The sequence below is a fragment of the Amphiura filiformis genome, chromosome 3 (assembly GCF_039555335.1).
Source record: "Amphiura filiformis chromosome 3, Afil_fr2py, whole genome shotgun sequence".
Lineage (NCBI taxonomy): Eukaryota > Metazoa > Echinodermata > Ophiuroidea > Amphilepidida > Amphiuridae > Amphiura > Amphiura filiformis.
This window is the reverse complement of record NC_092630.1, coordinates 55,439,221-55,458,914: the sequence shown is the minus strand read 5'-3', so window position 1 is coordinate 55,458,914 and position 19,694 is coordinate 55,439,221. Positions and strand designations below refer to the sequence as shown.

The window sequence follows — 19,694 nt, the reverse complement described above, 5'->3', positions numbered from 1 at the left end:
CATGAATAACCTTAAAAGGTACATGTATATACCATTTAAACATCTTCAACTATCATTTGTTTCACCTTGAGTTTGGTAGTGACGTAGGTGCATATTTTGCAGGTTACTGTATCAAATTGCACCCATGCTAACCTCATCCCTGAGAGTGTACATATACACACATACAAGGGCAGCTTGTTGGCACACTACCGCTGCAACTACGTGAAAGCACTGACATCACTACCAAACTGAAGCTGAAAACAAAAAAGATAGACAATTCCTATAACAGATTCTTTCTTGCAGTTGATGGGGTTAACATTGATATCAGGTACTATAAAACAACAAAAGCGAGGACAAGAAGGGCATGACATGATTATTTCATAATCACATGATACCCTTTGTGACCTTGCTTTCGTTGTTTTATAGCATGTGATATTGGTGCCATATCGATGCATGTTCACCCTATCAATGGCAGGAAAATGTCAATGATAGGAATGGTCTATAGCTTCAAATTGAAGACCCACAACTCTATATACATGTATCTACTGTGTCATTGTTGTCTATATAAACAAAACATGTATCCTCTGTTATTTAGAATGTGGCGCAACCTGCATCATATAGCTGAAATTTTACATCATGTAAGTATATATACATTGTGTAAGTGTATGAATCATGTAAATGTATATGAAGTAAATCTATTGTGTACAAAACGTTGTTGATATTGTGTACTATGATGTAAGGCAATCTTGCCTAGTGCAGGAATTAAAACCTTTGGCATCCTGAAGGTTGGAAGTATATTATCTTGTGATATGTCTGATTGATTAGGGCCGTTTTCTCGAAGCATGGCTAGTGGTCAGGCTTCATAAGCGATGAGGCTTTAGCCTAATAATTAGTCCTATATATTAGTGCTTACAATTTCATATTGTATGTCACCTAGAAAGAATAATCAATCTATTGGACCCACCTTGGTACAGCTAGCCTGCTGGCTTGGCTTAGGAAGCCTGACGACTAGCCTGAACCCAAGTGTATTACAGCTAGTACCATAAAAACATTTTTATGTAATTTGACTTCACTTGTTGTTAGAGGACTGGAAGCCAATCTTAATCAGCATGAACATGTTTTTGAACATAGAAACTTGGTTTTGGTCAAAACATTTTAATGAAATATTAATGTTGGGTTACGTGAAAGTAATGAAAATGTTTTTATATGAAAAAGACTACAAAATGTTATTGCAAAATATTTTGTTAACTGCAAAATATTTTGTCAGCACTATAATTCTTCTTGGTGCCCATTTCATTGGGCACAAAATCAAATCATGAGCGTCCTCTGAAAGCGTGGCATACAGACATTTAAAGACGAATAGGTGTGTGCGACACATCTGCTTCAACTAGCCTCATCAAGAAGAAAAACAGTATAGATTATTTTGCAGCAAGTTCTCAAAAATGTTTCTGAATGTTAACAAAATGTTTTATACCCATTATCATTGTCCGCCATTTGAAACATTTTTTGTCAAACATTTTGTTTTTGCTGCTATACATGTATGCCTGTTCCAGCTTTGTTTGGGAGACATTTGATATTTTTTCATCCCCTGGCTTTGGCCATAAATGGGATATTACAATAGTGTAAGGATGACTACTTGATTCCATTAATGATAAAGGTAGTATTCACCCTTCACTCCGATAGCCCAAGTTCATTTGATGGCTACCATACTTGTGATGCAGGCTTTACAAAGGTATTTCTTTTGTGTCTTTTGAGAGTCTCTATATCAGAAGTTACTGACATGCAGTTGCATTTGCATCAATTACATAAAACCCATACGTTAGTGGTGGAATACTAATAGGCGTATCCTTAGCAAGTGGTTGTCCATGCAAAAATGGAATTGTATCTCTCCCTGTCAGCTTCAGTTTCCTGCCATTCAAATTCACTGTCCTGTATTTATGACAAAAAAACAAGGGGGATAAGTTTCCTTATCAAATTTAAATTAATAAGGGCTCATATTGAAATACCCTACCACGTTTTCACACAGAAAGAAGGCAGGATTCCCCTCGCTAGGGCGCGCCTCAGGAAAGCCCGGTCATAAAACGGATGGATTATATGCATCAGTGATACACCCTGCCCAGGATTTCAACAAAAGAAGGCTAGCACAGGAAAGCTGCAGGATGGCGCACACCTTCCTGTGTAAGGGAATTTCAATATGAGCCCTAAAGCATACATATGAAGGCAATGAATATGGGCAATGTACACATCGGAGGGTAGCAAGCCAGAGGTTAATTCGACTCCACTTCAGCCAAATTTTCTTTGCTCCCCTTCTTCATCACAATTTCTAGTGATATAACTTATTAAAAATTTGCACAAATAAGATTGACCCCTCCCCCCACAAGCTGCTTGTGATTGGGTAACTATAGTCTTGTTGTACGTAATTACTGGAAACTGATGGGTACCAATCAATTATCATTTTTGATACAAAGACATCAATGACAAGCTAAATTGATTAATATGTTTTGGTTGTGTATTAATATTCAAACTACACTGAGCCAAAAAGTAAACACACCAAACATGCTTCAATTCAAAAATTCTCAAAGATTATTATTTGTATCTGTGTGAGCTACAAAATAATTGAATACCTGAGTGGAAGAAGGGCCCAACTCCATCAAAACTGTTTTTGAGATATTAAGAAAAAACTTAATATTTGGAAAAGTTTTGTAGCCAGAATTTTTTCATCTTCAGGGGACCTTTAATACATGAAAATACAATATTACATACATTTTAATTTATATATGATGTTTCCATGGTAACAGTACGGGTCATAATACGAGCTGGAGTTGGGCCCTTCTTCCACTAATATATTGTAAGTGCCAGTTCCGTAAGCAGATGTGTTATAAATAGCTACAGAAATTTGATAATTATCTATTAATTGCACAAGTAGAAGTATGTAATATGTTAGCAAGAAAGTATATTGCAGTGAAAAGCAGATTTCATGGATGAACAAAATTCCTCTTTAACCCACTATTTGTGGAAGAAGGGCCCAACTCCATGGAGTTGGGCCTTTCTTCCATGAAAACCATGATTAAGTGTACGTGGAAGACTATTTAGAGAGTGGATTTGGCTCATCTTTCACACACAAGGAAGAACAGTCTACTGGCAATAAAATGCTGGGTCTAACTCATTTTTGTAAAAAATTGGAGTTGGGCCCTTCTTCCACTCAGGTATTCAATTGTTCACCTATTGTAGCTGGGTTTGAAAAGGTGAATTTACAAAATAACTTGGACGATATATAATGCTCCAAAGTAAACATAGGCCTACTTGAAACGACCTATTTTAGGACACTATTTGCAGTAATTCATGGCTCTTAATAAGTACAGGTTAATTTTGTTCAAAATAGGTGGATGAAAAGGTCCACTTTCTTCTGTAAAAAAAACCGCTGAAATCAGCCCATTTTTGAAGGAAAAGGTCCACTTCACTTTTTTCGGTATAACGTTTGAAATCGGCCCTTGTTTGAAGGAAAATTTCAAAAAAAGTCCACTTTGAGTCCCCCCCCCCCCCCAGAAATCCTTACTAGGAGCACAAGCCTATGATATAATCAGTATACTCACGTTGATGTGATGTTTTCACGATGAGGTGCTAGCAGATACTGATCCACTGACTTGTCTCGTAAATCACCACCAAGTGTTAAGTTTATATGATTCGATTTTTGGAGGTTTAGGACAAAAAGGGTTACAGATCCATTGCTGTAGGACGAACCCAGTCTGCAAGGGGAAAAATGAAAAAATTGAAGTGTATGTGGGCATTTTTAAGTAGCATGGCGTGTAAGATGGTATCCCGATGGTATTCCAAAACACATTCATAGTTCCCCCAACCCCATCAAGTCTTCAACACTCAAAAGTTGTCTTTCCTGTTCCTGGTTATACAAGTACAAACAAAACGCACCTGGCACGGAAAATGAACGGTCAAATACACTCATTGCATAAGTACAAAAAACAAAAAAATGAAGTTGTCTTTCCTGTTCCTGGTTGTACACACAAACGTGGTCATGGCAAAGTTGGTCAAAACACATTTGTAGTTTGCACGCACATGTACCCATAACCAAATCCCACAAATTGGGACTACCCACCGTAGATAATGCATCAGGAAAAAATTGAATACCAGAATACAAAACCCACCCAAGTCCATACTTTGGCCAAATTGAGTTAAGCATGGGAAATTGATGCTTATACATAAACTAGGCCTAACATATGTATAAAAGAACAACACAAAGCCACCCTTTACGTGCGTCTATTGAGCATGTGAAATCCAAAAACTACCCAAGTCCAGGACTTGGGTGGTTTTTGCACACATATTATAGTGCCCTCACAAATAGGGCAAAATGGCTGGCGAGGTGATAGCAACAGTGATGACGGAATAAGTGGTAAAAAAACGCATAAATGAAGCTGAATGGGCACAGAACAAGAATAAAAGACTGAGAGCAAAATGGTAAAGAATACACTATGTGATTAAAAAAACAACCCAAGTCCAGCATACAAAATGACCCCCCCCCCACGAAGTCCCGAAATGCAATTGTCATACCTAATACAGTTCAACCCACTCATTTGTATGTACAATTTGCCCTATTTACCAGGTTAATTAAATCTAACTGAAGGAATTAGAATGAGACAGTGTTTTTTTAGTTTTCTCACAATCACTTTCCATGGACTTGGGTGGGTTTTGTATTCATATATTCAATTGCATGATGATGATACACTCGTATGACAAAGTACCAGAAGGCAAAGAAAGTTGTCTTTCCTGTTCTTGGTTATACCCACAAAAGTCACGGCAAATGAAGAGTCATTAACACATTAGCAGTTCTCGCGCATACACACTCCTAGCTCCCCTCTCCCCACATACCTCTACACCCCACTACGATACGGCTTTTGGGGGGGGGGGGGTATAAGTGAGAATGCGAAGAAAACTATTACCTCGTTCGATTATTAGTGCAGTGTGCGTATGCACGTATATGTGTAGGAGTTCTGTCTGTCGCATCTGATGCATCTGTAGTAATACTGACACTGACGTTGAGAACAATTGGACCAACTAACTGCTTGTATGCAAAAGACAACCAATATACCTGAAAATTTTAAGGTGAAAAATAGGATGAAAGAGTGAGAGGAGGGTTATAGTAATATTATGTGTTATTCTTTCCCAGTCTAGTTAACCATGGAATGAAAAACTTGAAACATGCATTTTGACCATGTTTTCAATCCGGTATTTTACCAGCGGTCGAACCAAAGAGAGATAACTTCGTTTTTCTCTTAACTTAGGGTAGGCTTAATTCTTAATATTTTAAAACTCATAGCTCGACCAATAAATTTGTGTATTGGGTTCAAACCATCCAATTTTATATCAAACTTTTCTGATAAAAGTAACTGGCGAAATGTGTTTACGGCGTTTCTTTCAATAAATCTTAAACTGAATAAATCTTATTAATTTTTCCCCAGCACTTGCAAATAAAATAACCTCATAAATGTTGAATTTGATTATATTAACGTCTTTTATGCGCGTGTGGGGGTGCGTTTGTATAATTGATTATAAGTAACTTACCGGTGTAGGCTTCAGATCTTTACCAATAAGTCCATATCGTCCACCATAAAATGTCTGTCGAAATATGAGGTCAATACCACTCGCAGCCGACACACCAAGTTTATCTAACCATCTAACAGGAAGAAGAAGAGGGACGTACCCGAGACGTTATTCAACTTTTCATCATTTGAAAAAGGGACCCTCTGGTGAACTTCGTGATCGTGTTCAACAAATTGACAGCCATTGATATCAATTTCTTGATTGATTAACTGAGAATGTTGACCCAGATGATAAGTCGTCCATAATGCAAGACCCAATTGTGCCGCAACGTAACAAGAAGCACGTTAATTTTGTAGAGCGTCAAAAACCAAAATAATTTGCACTAAAGCGATAGCTACAAAGTAGAGAAGATGGTCTTCTCTGAAATAGGCACAAGCAAATACAACAAGACCGCAGTCGCCGCACTAGGCCGATGTTACACCTGGGGCCTACATTTTGGCGTAAAAAATCTATTTGTCCTTCCTTTCGATATTGACATGATGCATGAGACTTCAAAGTATGGTTTAAGTACTTGGATCATATAGATTGTACATTATAGGACTGGACGCGAGCGTGGCATGCATATTCCGCACGGAAGGAGTTCACCGCCAAACAAACATTTCAACTTAATTACCCGTAATACTCACAAGAATCCTCCAGCATAAGCATTTGACAGTCCAGGTGCACCCCCACCGTATGCTCCGGCGGTTTCACCAAGCCAAGATTTCGGCAAGAATGGGCGATATCTCCGTATCACATCGTGTACTTGTTTGATCTCTTTCTTCAAATCATTCATAAGACCAGGATCAGTGAAGTTATCAGCAGTAGCGACTCTACCATCAAGGCTATAGGAGTGCCATGTTGTGGCGTAGGTGGAATTGCCACAGAATTTTAAAAAGCTGTAAAATGAGGAAACATGTTTAAATCCTACTTCCATTTTAGCCGAGCGTTTACACTCATCGTCACCATTACACTCTAAGAAATAAAGGTTCTAAATAGAACCTTTTTTGTCATCTCAGGAGAACCCTCCCTCTTGAACCTCTCAAGGTTATGTGGTTATGTATCACATAATTGGGGCCATTTTTTGACGGTTTTGGAACCATTATTTGGTTCTTTAAAGATCCTCTAAGGGATCTTCTGAGAGGACAACTTTAGAACCTTTTTAGAACCTTTATTTCTTAGAGTGTAGTATACGTAATCTAATTTGCATCTCCAAGCCCGCGGCGCGTAACATGTACCCTGGTCGTTCCTGAAGCCTGCGTGCAAAGGCCAGTCATAGTAAGAAGTTTGCAGTAAAAACCTAACATTCACTATTTTCATCTTTTCTGTTCCAATTTCACTCGGAGATATTTCCCGAGCGAGCAATCTATACTTACTGCAGGCGGCGGATGACATGATCGAGCCGGCAACTCGTGAAACCGCCCGGCCGTATGGCATTTTCCAATATACTCGGCGGGATACTCGGTTAGTTTTGTGGCGTTCATTATCGAACCCCAACGGTTTTAGCTTGTATTTATATTATTTATCAACATAGGCCTATTTGTTTGTGATATTTCAAGCGTTTTAAAATTTCAAAATAATCCCATTCAATTAGGCCTACACGGTTGACGATGAAAATTTACTGAATTTAGAGAATACAATGCGGCCACCACCTGACTTACTGTGTCACCCCTTGGTAACGGCTCTACGCATCTTACTATAAATAGGCTAATGTTGTGTGTGTGTGTGTATGTATGTGGTTTATGTAAAAGGCTCCGTCAGTTTCGATCCACATGTCGCCAAATTCATACGGGAGATCGAGGAATATACGGGAAATTGCCTCGACTTTATTTGGTTGAAATCGGTCAAGAATTGGCTGCAAAAACAGTGAAAATATGGGTAAAAACGGGGTTTTTGTTATGAAAATCAGTTACCAGCCTGCGCGTCACTGCAGCTGGCAGGCATCGCGTCGGCGCGCGAGCGTAATGCGCACTACGCCAATGCGCGGGTAAACGGCGCAGAGCCACGCGACTTGCGAGCCAGAGACCACTGGACATGATAATACAGAAAGAAGGAAAAATAAATAAAAATTAAAGGACGGGTCACGGGATTATGATAAAGATGAACACGTTCGCATACACGCTCTGAGAGGACGTATACGGGAAAAATATGTGTGTTGTATAAACAAAATGAAGCGGTAGACCTATACTATAAAGAAAAATGAAATTAAAATGACAAAAGAGGTACGAGTAATTAGGCCAACGGGTTAAATTAACTAAATGAAACGGGAACGAAACAAAGAAGGAAAGAAACTAATCAGGAAATGTAAGAAAAAAAAGAAGCTATAATAATGATAACAGAATTAAATAAAAACATGGAAACGGAAAATCACAAGCAGCAAATAAAAAATGAAGCTAAAAGGGAAATGTAACAAATAACAGATTTAGAAAAAAATGGGAACGGGTTTAAATAAATAAATAACATGGAAACGAAAAATCAAAATGTATCTTTTCGATGATTCTACCTGCCCAGTAATTATTCCTGTTATAGTGAACGCTCCCATTTACTCATCTAGCGGGGACCCGCGCGAAGCGCGGGTATCCCGCTAGTGTCCTAAAATTCATAATATAGATTTCTCTGGAACGGTGGCTCTGAAAAGTGCCGTTTTTTATTGGTAGGAAAAAACAAAAATACGACAAGTATCTTATTTGGTACTTCGTTTTAATTCGTACCAGGTTTTGATTATAATTATTACAAGTATCGTATTAAAAAAAACCACACAATAATAAAACGGTTAATACCTCCTCAGAAATTCCAGAGGACTCTGTCCCATTATATCGTCTTCTACATCCAACGCTTTATTTAGGACTGGTTTGGTTATGTCTGGTCCAATTAGAAATGAGTCTTGATAGCCATATTGGTCAAGTAATTTACGCAGTGTAACAAAGTCTTTTCCCAACTGATATGAGTGGATGGTAACATTGGAGTGGTGGCGGATATGGTTTGGTTCTATATAGAAGAAATAATGGCAAATGGAGATTATTGTAAATTGTGTATGTTTGTGCCCGAGGGAGCCACTCCATACAACTGACAATACGGATATGCTCCCTCGGAAAGAAGACCACTGTTTTTGGACCGCGTAGCCCCGAAAACAGAGCACTGAAAGACCCTTGATTCCATAGTTTCAGCTCTAAAAGATCCCTAAATTGCTAACTATTTTGTGTTTTACATTTAGCAACAAAAATGTACCAGATTCGTTTACGATGGTCTTGTTTCATATATCTTCCAATGGATGAGCTAGTGCAGTGGAAACTGAATCCCGATTGTCTCATCTACGTTACGGGGCCTTTATGGATATATCTTTCAAACAATTAACAATATCAAAGATGGATAGATCAGTCAAATCAATTTTAAACTCACCGTTTCCTAGTTCCCAGCCTGCAATACGGTATCCCTTCTTGGTGCTGTATTTCAGCAATGCTCGAGCGTTTGTTGGATCCCACGAGGTATGATTACGTAACAGCATATTGAGATCGAACAGCATATCCCAGCCAACATCTGCTGCAAATGTATTTATGTTATCCCAATCTGAAACTACAAGGAGGAATAAGACACCAATTAACATGAATAAAAAGCTTTATAAAGGAATCGATGGAGCTTAATTCCGATCCGATATACCCACATGCTCCACCTGACGTCTTAATTAAAACCTATCTACCAATTAATGTTTGACAAAGTTTGAGATCCAACTGGATTTTTAGCGATTTTGGTAAGATATCCTTAACACGTGCAATCCCATCGTTTGTTAAAATTTAATTCGCTTCATTAACTTTCAAGCTGCTACATAGCTCTATATACACAGCTTTCGTCGGATCAGAGTTCTTTCCTGGCGTTATTGCCGTTTGTGGTGTTAAGCTGGCCAAAATAGTTTAGTAAGAAGTAGTTTCCCTCATCTCTTTTTATGATGTACCTCTTTTCCTTATCCTGATCTATCTTTTATTCCTGATGGATTCTCTTCATTGGATACCGGTACTCGTATCCACGCAATTATATTATTGCCAATTACACGTTCCGTGATGCTGATTTGGTGGTTTCTGCAAGAGACGTCTTTCGTTGTGATATGATCTGTCGTTAATGTTTTCCAGCTTCCTGTTCATGTTTCTTCCGTTGGATGTCAACGTTTTTTAATCAGTTCTTGCACGCAATTTCGTAAACACGGAGGACGTTGTTTCCCTCATTACAAACACCTATTAATTCCAAGCACTGAAGCTCAAAGAACTTCTCATTCATGTACATGGGCGCAACTTCTCCAAGACAACATAGAATCCGCGATACACTTTACAGCATGCATTGGTACGGCCATGCAATCGGCCCTGATGGTCCTCATATAGTGGCAAATCAATAGCTACAGCCCAACATACAGTGGAAGCCTTTGATATAGCAGCGTTATGTAGACGATACATTTGTCATCTGACTGACGACGCATCCGTCGCATCTGCTGACATGCAGGCCGAATGCAAACATACTCAAATAAAATCACAGGCACCATGACAATTTCACTCATATGAGACGGAAGAAGAGCGATAAATCCTTGTCTCGACATAATATAGTCCCGCAAAGGCCGAGCGCAAAGAGGACGGACCGGTGAAGATACTCGTCAACCAAAAGACCTTACGACATAGCAATTGGCACTTGTACTTCATTTCGCACCTTAGGGGACCATTTTAGTGCTGTGAACTTGTATTAGAGCCGGCAGACGAAATAGGCCGATATATATACTTACAGGACCTTAACGAGGATAGTGTTGCTGAATACAACGAGCGGATGGAAATAAAACGTTAAAATATGGGTCTTCTAAGTTCAGGTGACAAGATGATTGATTTAAAGTGGGGAAAATGGGTGATGAATAAGTATGATAAAAATATGATTCAAATGTCTACCATAGACCGGGCCATATACTACTACACTCTTGTGGAGGCTGGGGGTAAGCAATAAAGGTTCTTTGGGTGACAAACCTAAACTAATTGCATGCTTAACAAATAGACGTTTAATAATTTGATCACACTAATCTCCAAACCTGACATCGTGAAATTGTTTCTGAAGTCATGTTTGTTGTACCGCGTGTCTTCAGCACTTCCTTGTTCGTCATCTCTGGCTCTGCCAGTTGGCTGGCCTTGTGTGCTGTTAAAGATTAAGAAATCGGCATCGGTACCACCTAAGCGGAGAATTGCTGGAGATAAAGCACGAGCAAGATTCTTCAATCTATCGGAGCTGTATAGGAGAAAACACAAACAACCAATTTTGATAAGTAGGCCTATATAGATTTACGAAATAAATCGAAATAGATTGAATATCGTAACGAATACTTGACAAAAAATATTTCCCAAGCTGGTAACTCCTCTGTCACCCCTTGCATGGGTACTTCTCTGAGCATTACCTAACATTCATATTATAGGTTTCTCGCTCTAATGCATGGTGGCTCTGAAAAGAGCAGTTTTATATTTAGAACAAAAATATGACGACAAGTATCTTACGTCGTTCATGTCGTTTGGGAGTCTGCATGGCCTTTAATGCTGGTGAAAACAGAACATAGGCCTATCAATATCTCACTGAGCAAATCTCATTCAGGGGACAAACTCTAAGCGACACGAGTGACAATGTAGCTGATTTTATTGCAATTTGAGGACACGTAATAAATTGCAATAACTACTCACTTGAAATCGAAATCTTCCCATTTCTTTTTGACAAGATGTGTATCCAATGCAATGGACAAAAACCTGTTATCGACCTGGTGTAACGCTCTTGTGGTGTTAAGAGATATTTGTCCATTTGTGACACTAGGGTAAAGACAAAATATGGATTATATGATAAGTTCAATGTCTTACTTGAAATCAAACTGTCTCCATCCATCCCTGATCAAGCTTGAGCCGAGTGCAATCGACAGAAAGCGTGAATCGACAACGTGTAGCGACTCAGATGAGGTTATTGACACCAACCCTGATATACTGTACGGTATGTAAATTACGTTGAGAAAAGACATTATGTTTAATGCGTAAGAAAAAAGTCACGAGTTTCAGTTTCCGATATGATTGTTTGTGTTCAAATTCCTGTTGACTATAGTTTGAGCAGAAACGATCCGCCGAGGTTCGTTAGTCCTAAAGTGCGGCATGGTACTCAGGAGTTGCAGTTTGCTAATACTAACCATAACGTCACTCTAACCCGAACCATAAAATAAACCTTTCCCCCAACCCAAAACCCTAACTTTAACCCTATTCTATACCCCCAGGTTAGCATATTTATACGGTATACCTCACTAACTTTCGGACCTTTTTATGTTTCGGACTATAGCGAACTCTTATTTTCGGACTAACTTGAACCTTAGGTCTAGTAGTACCACACCAGAGGATGATTTAAGGAGGCCCCATCATGCACTGTAACTTAAGTGTTATCACTCGAGTTTCAACTGCCACTTTACTTTTCAAATCCCATTGAACTCTGTGCAAAAGATGTTGTTTTAGAATTGCCCGTGTGTCATTATTACTTGGTCGATTTCAGATCTAAAGTGATGTATGCATGAAGGATAATTCACACCTTTTGTAGATAACATAAAATGTGAAATCGACCAACCTTTTGAAGGTGTTTTTATTGTAAATATATCTGTCCAAATTCAAATTTAACCATGCACGTGTGTATGCAGTGGGCGGGCAGTGGTGTCATGTTCACTCACACAGCTGTGCTAACCGCAAGACTTGCTGGGAAGTGCTTAAATCATCCTCATGGTACCACACCATGCACCATTTAAACACATGCCGTTGTCCAGTCAATTATGCATACTACCCTATAGCCCTGGATCAGGGTATAGGCTTACATGTCAAAATATACTGGAAGCCCGGGACTGGAAGCACAGGAGCTCTAGTTTCGTTCTGTTTTGCTTTTCTTGATACATAGGCCTATTTCCCGGTCCCCGCACTCCGTGCATCCGTGGGTATTCATGCTCGTCGAAAATTTCGCGAAATAAGGGGTGTTTGCAGATGAAGAAACGCGATTCGCGAAACACACAAAAAAGGGGTGTTTATTCAAACCACGTGTTCGCGAAATTTAAAAAAAAGGGTATTTTCATCGAGCAGCATACGCGTTTCTTCCAGAAAAGGGTATATTAGAAATATCGTTCGCGTTTTAGCGAAAATAGGGGTATTGTCAAATGGCAAATAATTCGCGAAATCGTTAAAAAAAAAGGGGTGCTTTTCCCCTAAAAACTTCGCGAATGCAAAAGGGGGTGTTTTTAAAGTTCACCGACAAGCATGAATACCCGCGGATGCACGGAGTGCGGGGACCGGGGCCTATTTATAGTGTATATAAATCATCTTTATTCAACATAAAGAAAAACACATATAAAGCCCAGATCTACTGCAACCCATTCCGGTTGCAGGCAAGGCAGGACAAAAATACAAACATTTAAATAAATAAACAAAAATGGAAATACTCATGGCGGGAAGAAAAAGTTAAATAATTTCATTTACATTCCAAGATGTTTCATATCTGGCGATGAAAATGGAATAAGATGACATTAGCGCCGATTTAATCAACTGGGTCTTGAGATCAGAATACTTTGTGGGAAGATTGAGATCTTTTGACAGACGAGTCAGACTATTCTTGTTGTCGGCGTCAATGAAGCCTCTTGAGCCTACTTCAACAGCAACAAGTGAGCAACAGTACCCGGCGTTAGTGATGTCGGCAACCAGGGAAGAATAGCGATCAAGTTTGGTGTAATGAGCTTTACTGATGTTTGGTTCAAATGGTACCGACAACTCAAAGAGAATGACTCGCTTGTCAGAAGGCCAGTATAACACAATGTCCGGTTTTTGAGACGTGGAAATGATATTGGGTGGTATGGTCCCCCCCTCCTATGGTATAATTTTCCAGATCGGCATAGATTTTAATATGAGAATTACGAAATGCCTCCGACTGTTGAAATGTGGAAAGAAAAATACGGATGAGGTTGTTGTGTCTCCATAGATACCTGTCCAGCATATTTTGGCAATTATTTAAAATGTGCAGGAGAGTACCTTTCCCTGACAAAGGGGACAGCTGTCCATAAGCCTTTTTCCCCATCTTTTCAAATTGGTGAATGATGGCAAGGAATCTATGGAGGCATTGATTGCAAATTTAAGCACACCCTTTGGTAATGAAAACATAATGGATTTCCAAGACAGATCGGAATTACATGTTTCAAGCAGTTTCGGAAACTCCCCCTGGCTCAAGAGGGGCTCAACTACAGATTTCCAGTGGTTATCCGTCTCTTCCTTCAGGATCTTTTTAACATCAGGTTGGACCTTATTCCAAGGGGGTTGACCGGGCTCCAATAGCAAGTGCATGAACGTTTTCACACTGGTTGGTTATGGAAATTTTACGAGACCACGTAGATTCTCTGTTGAGCTTGAGGTCAAGAGCCAGGTTAGTAACTTCATCAGCTTTGCACCTAGATCTACTATATGATGCGGAATGAGCCTGGCGATAAACATCAGAAATGCGCTGGATGTTAAGCCCTCGGGACATATGGACCAGGGCAGTATTTGCACCATGTTTTGGAATCCCAAGCCATTTCTTAACATACTGCCCGGACATACGGTCTAAAAGCACAAGATTAGAATGGGTCAGGTCATGCACCGTAAGACAGAATCTCATGGAGGGGAGGCAGTAACGGATATATATTGCCAGTTTGTACTCATTGCGAATTAAAAAAGTGAAGTCAATATTATTTAATTTACTATAGAGCTGTGCATAGACATAATCATAAATTTCTTGTTCCTTTCCATGAAACGTTATCAGCGACCCGAGGAATTTTTGTGGGTCCTCATTAACGGTTTTCACGACATTTTCACCGATATGGAAATCAATCAGAGTTGGTTTGCCACCACATAAAGAGAGTGAACGACATTTGGATGGTTTTAATGTGAGACCCATGCTGGTAGCCTTCGTATGAAGTTCGTTCATTATTTTTGGTGTTGAATTTTGTTATTGGTGATGAGATTGAAATCGTCGGCATATGGGGTAGTGATGATTTTGGTTGTGTCCAAACAAAAGCCGGTCTTCTCACGCATGGTTTCCAGGTATTCGAGCAATGGGTTGAAACACATGAGAAAAATAACGGGGGACAAAGGATCGCCTTGGAATGTCCCCCTCTTGAATTTAAATGGTAAAGAATTCCAGTTGGGGCCTTGGACGTGGCCGTTAAGGTTGGAATAGAGATTAGTAACATAGGACTGGACATTCTCGGGGAGCTGACAGCGTTCCATGGAGTGAGTAATGAGATCATGGCTTACACTGCCGAAGGCATCAGCCAAATCGAAAAACGTAATATGAACAGTCTTCTTCCGGGTTTTGGCATAAGAGATTGTTTCTTGCAATACTTGATTATGTTCAATACATCCGTTTACTCCCTGAAGAAACGCTTTCTGGATCGCGGGGTCTATGTACAGGTTAGTAGTCAGATATGAGCCTAATCGCTCAGCGACGACTTGGTGGAAAACCTTCGCAATGCAAGAAGTAAGCGAAATCATCCGGAAATTTTCCGGTTTGTCAGTTTCGCCGGCTTTATGAATAAGCACTACCTTGGATTGAGACCAAGACTCCGGAGGAAGAGGGTCAACCAGAAGCATTTTGGTAAAAATGGTGGCCAAAAGATGGTGAGTAGACGGGAGATGCTTGAGCATCCCATACATAAGACCATCATCACCGGGTGCTGAGGTTGCTTTCTTCGTCCGGAGAATGTTTTTGACATCCTTAGGTTTGATAACAGACATATTGAATGAAATGTACGAGTCATCTTTAACTGGAAGGTTCGGGAACCATGAAAGTTGGGTAAGGTCGAGTGTCACTTGTTGAGAGTATTTATTTGGGAAGTATGTGTCGGCAACATCTTTGGTAAAAGTTGGTCGGGCGGAAGTAGAGTCAAGAGTATTATTGGATGCGTTTTTGGCGAAGCTCCAAAAGTTCGAATGATACATTTTTTCCTGATGGGCGACGGTTTTGGTAGTTTTGTTGCTTTTGTCCAGCTTTTTGAGGTATGAGACAGTCTTAACCGCTTGGCGAAACATATTTTTATCTTCACGGGTTGCGTTTGCAGCAAATGCTTTTTTGCGTAAAATGCTCTTCTTTTTTCTGGCCGCGGACAGAGTCTTTGGTTCATGTGATAAGTACGTTTGAGAATGTTTTTCTTCAACAAAATCTTCATGGCTACCAAAGTAGGAGACAAGCGTATCGGAAAATTTCTGAGCTGCACAAGCAGGGGATATATCGTCTGCTCCAATTTCGAAGTGGAGCGGACCCAGTAAATCACGGATAGCCTTGTCATGATTACTCCATTCATCGCCATCATAAATCGGGATAGTAAAGCGGTGACAAACAGATGAATGTACGCTCAAGGACACGAGCACTAAAGCAAATATCCAAGTCAATGAGTTTGTCATGGTTGATGAACACAGGACACGGGTTCCAACACGCAGAAATTATAGTGAACCCTACGGTGTTCGGTGCACGGGACCACACGGGTAAGGAATCGTTGACTGCACCGGTGAGCAAAAAGATCCAATGTCAGTGAAAATATTGCTCAAAATCTCACAAACGGAAGAATATGAAGCAAATTGAATGCTTACCGGAATGTCCATAAATGCGAATGATAATGAAATGATAGCAGAAGACGACGAAGACAACCTAGAACAGAAGTAAAACGCAAAATTTGCAGTGGTGGTTTTCACCCCAACTGCCTAGGTGTCCGCCATGATGAAAAAATGTATAATTTTATACATTCATAATAGACACAATATTTATTATCAAACTTGCTATCGAAATTAATTATCACAAAGCACAGGGAATTAAAAATAAGTTATCTTGATATAAAGATGACGTCGAATGCTTTAGTTTCCCGTTTAGTTACAAATTATTATCATCTTGACATGACTACGGGGCCCCCTGACGTATGACGGGTCATGCCACTATATAATGATGGTCGCTCTGACCACTGCACATAACTTACCTTGAATTGTCCAAAGTAAAGAAAAAGCGATCGGTTTTCAAATACTGCAATAATTTTTGTGAGAAAATGCTGCTGGGTTCAATAATGTTCCCTATCTGTCGGTATGTGCAACAATTAACATGTACGACCAGTAGTCCCATAAGACAAAATAAAATGCACGGTACTTGCGCCCAATTGGTGAACAAATTGGCCATTTTATGTTCTGACCAAGTCAAGTTTGGTCAACTGCAAATCATAAGACCTTGGAATGATATAACAGGACTATAACAATACAAATTAGCCTAGATAAAATGTATTCAGGAAATCACGGTGCGATATCACTTTCGCAAGGAAGGTTAGTTTAAACATATGGTAGAAAGTCCTTTCAATACTGGACCAGATACTGGGCTTTCAAGCTAAGATAAATGAAGTAGGGGCATAAGCTTATAATCCTCTGCTGGAGGATTAAGGTAGTACAACGGCCTTATTTCAAACGAACAATAACATTGCCGACTTAATCCTACTGGCATGACTGGGACCCTGGAGTGTTTGGCTCTTTCCTTCTAACAGGTGCATGTATTGATATAATATTGGATGGCTGAGCATGATACCATAACATATCGGATGAGTCATAAAAATATCGGACGAGCCAACGGCGAGTTCGATATTTGTATGACGAATCCGATATGTTATGGTATCATGCGAAATAAGCCATCCAATATTATCATTATTAGGTTTTCTTAACTCCTAATAACACTGAAAACATAATAATGTCATAACTCGGACAGCTGGAAACCGCATACAACACCTTAATAATGAACACATCACAAAAAGTAATTACCTCCGTCAATTAAAGGAGGATTTCGTGATCCTAGCATCCTCTTTTTATGACATTTTCAGTAGATATCCACGAAAAAAGTTTATTCCCAAAATTTCAGTTGATTCCGATTTTGCGTTTGCGAGTGAGTTATGCATGATTTAGTGTATTACACTGCTCCATAGGTCACTGTTGTAATTTCGTTCTGGTATACCAGAACGGAATTCAAATTTGGCGATATTTTTGCTAAACAATTAATATACAAGAAATGGTTGGTACATAAACATTATGTAGCCAGAAGCAGAGGATGATTTAAGGAAGCCCCATCATGCACTGTAAAAGTGTTATCCCTAGAGTTTCAACTGCCACTTTAAATCCCATTGAACTCTGTGCAAAAGATGTTGTTTTAGAATTGCCCGTGTGTCATTATTACTTGGTCGATTTCAGATTTAAAGTGATGTATGCATGGAGGACAATTCACACCTTCTGTAGATAACATAAAATGTGAAATCGACCAACTTTTTGAAGGTGTTTTTATTGTAAATATATCTGTCCAAATTCAAATTTAACCATGCACGTGTGTATGCACCCCGGTATGCACTGGGCGGGCAGTGGTGTCATGTTCACTCACACAGCTGTGCTAACCGCAAGACTTGCTGGGAAGTGCTTAAATCATCCTCTGAGCCAGAAGTATCCAGTGGTATAAAAAATCTCAACTTTTTTTGAGAAAAGTGGGGGGATGAGGCTGCGAATCACGAAATGCCCTTTGTTGCGCTTGCTGATCTTCAAGGTAGGCGAAATGCGCAGAAATGTATTAGATCTCGTGAAAAAAATACATTGCCCAAGTAGGCCTTAGAACCTTTACATGTTGTTTGCGCAGTTACCAATTTAATGGTATGGTACATACTACTCTTTGTCTTATCCACAACACAGGTCAATTTCACTGCCTCAAATTAATGCAACGTGCCGCCCCTTCATGTGAAAATGTATATCAAAATCAACAGGCAAGGAGCCACAACTGATAAGGGGCTGTGCAATAATTATGAGCCCTGGGGGAGGGTAAAATGGGGTAGGGGTGGGCAAAGATGTTTTTTCGGGAGGGAAGCAAGCAATTCTTGACAGGCAGAGAGGGGGGGGGGGGCAGTTTTGGCACACATTTACGCCCCCCTAAAAAGAATAGGACGCTCTAAAAAGGAAAACAGAAACATTCAAATATGTAAATATTCCTGCTGCGCTCGCATCATCTATCTAGACCATTTAAAACAATATGATATCAGGGTGCGGTTTGTTTTGCACACATGTATACAAAGTTCTTTCATTTGATAACCAAAAATATACAAAAACTGAGAACGCTCGTGGTCTGTAATTAGAGCATTTGCTGGAACCAATCACATCAGAACACCCCTTTTGCTCGAGCTGAATAACATTAATTTTAAGCCAATTTTTACTTGGGACAACCATGGCCTGAAAGTATAGATACTTGAGTCCATGACCATACTAAGGGGCTGTGCAATAATTATGTGTACCCGGTGGTGAATTCTCAAAATGGTCTGCAAAAATCGCCCCCCCCCCTTGGCCGTCAAAAATCCCCCCCCCCCCTTTGACGTGCCAAACCGTGCAAACCTTGACCCCTACTTTTGATGTGCCAAAAAACCTTTGCCCCCCCCCCCTTTTACACTTGCAAGATTTTAGGGAGACCGAATTTAAAACCTTAAATTGTCTTATCATTTAAAGAAATTTTTGCATATTAGAACGTGTTCGTAACGTTTTCCTACACCTTTTTAGAGCGTAAAATATCTGTGCCAAAAATCGCTTCCCCCCCTCTCCCAAGTTTCGGCGACCTGCCAAAGTTGCTTGACAACAAATCTTTGCCCCCCCTATAATTTACCACACCGGGGATAGGCCTACATGTTGCTCGGTTTGCACCACCCCGAACCCAAACCCATGATTCTAATCCAATTTTCTGAAGAGTAGTTGTGACTTGGATGGCCAACGATACATTTTCCACTTATTAGTTTTATACACATGCTTTTCTACCAGGCTCGTGTCGAATAAGATCGCAAAACGTCTGTAATAAAGTCTAAAACATTTAAGGGGTGGGGTATGAACGTTTGGACAGTATTTATTTTGGGACATTAGAGCACATCAGACATATCGAATTGCATTCTGAATACGAAGAATGTCATTCTGATATCAAATAATTTAATACACATTTTATGGCAAATCATTAAAATTGATATTTTGATATTTAACAGTACTTGAAGTAAACTTTATAAATCTGATGATTTATACTTAAAGTGTATGTAGGTGGGA

At 39.7% G+C, this 19,694-nt stretch overlaps 1 protein-coding gene across 2 annotated transcripts; it reads right to left on the bottom strand.

Annotated features, from left to right (window-relative positions):
• Window positions 1-1,524: 1,524 nt before the first annotated feature.
• LOC140148771 (heparanase-like) lies at window positions 1,525-16,774 on the bottom strand. Of its 2 annotated transcripts, none has more exons than XM_072170829.1 (10): window positions 16,586-16,774; window positions 11,436-11,555; window positions 10,628-10,821; window positions 8,971-9,144; window positions 8,352-8,559; window positions 6,219-6,470; window positions 5,554-5,665; window positions 4,932-5,080; window positions 3,573-3,725; window positions 1,525-1,908 (listed from the first exon to the last, which is right to left on the bottom strand). In XM_072170829.1, the coding sequence occupies exons 1-10, from the start codon at window positions 16,723-16,725 to the stop codon at window positions 1,752-1,754; spliced, it is 1,659 nt and encodes a 552-aa protein (XP_072026930.1). In that variant the 5' UTR covers window positions 16,726-16,774; the 3' UTR covers window positions 1,525-1,751. The 2 variants fall into 2 exon arrangements, with proteins under 2 accessions (XP_072026930.1, XP_072026929.1); XM_072170828.1 differs by lacking the exon at window positions 11,436-11,555 and adding an exon at window positions 11,265-11,387.
• Window positions 16,775-19,694: the final 2,920 nt, after the last annotated feature.

Excerpts from the sequence above, each read along its gene's own strand:
- LOC140148771 (XM_072170828.1), bottom strand. The coding sequence starts at position 16,725 with ATGGGACTACTGGTCGTACATGTTAATTGTTGCACATACCGACAGATA. Across the intron at positions 11,388-16,585 it reads TTTACTTTGGACAATTCAAG|TGTCACAAATGGACAAATAT; the intron begins GTAAGTTATGTG and ends TCTTTACCCTAG. Across the intron at positions 9,145-10,627 it reads AAACAATTTCACGATGTCAG|TTTCAGATTGGGATAACATA; the intron begins GTTTGGAGATTA and ends TCCTCCTTGTAG.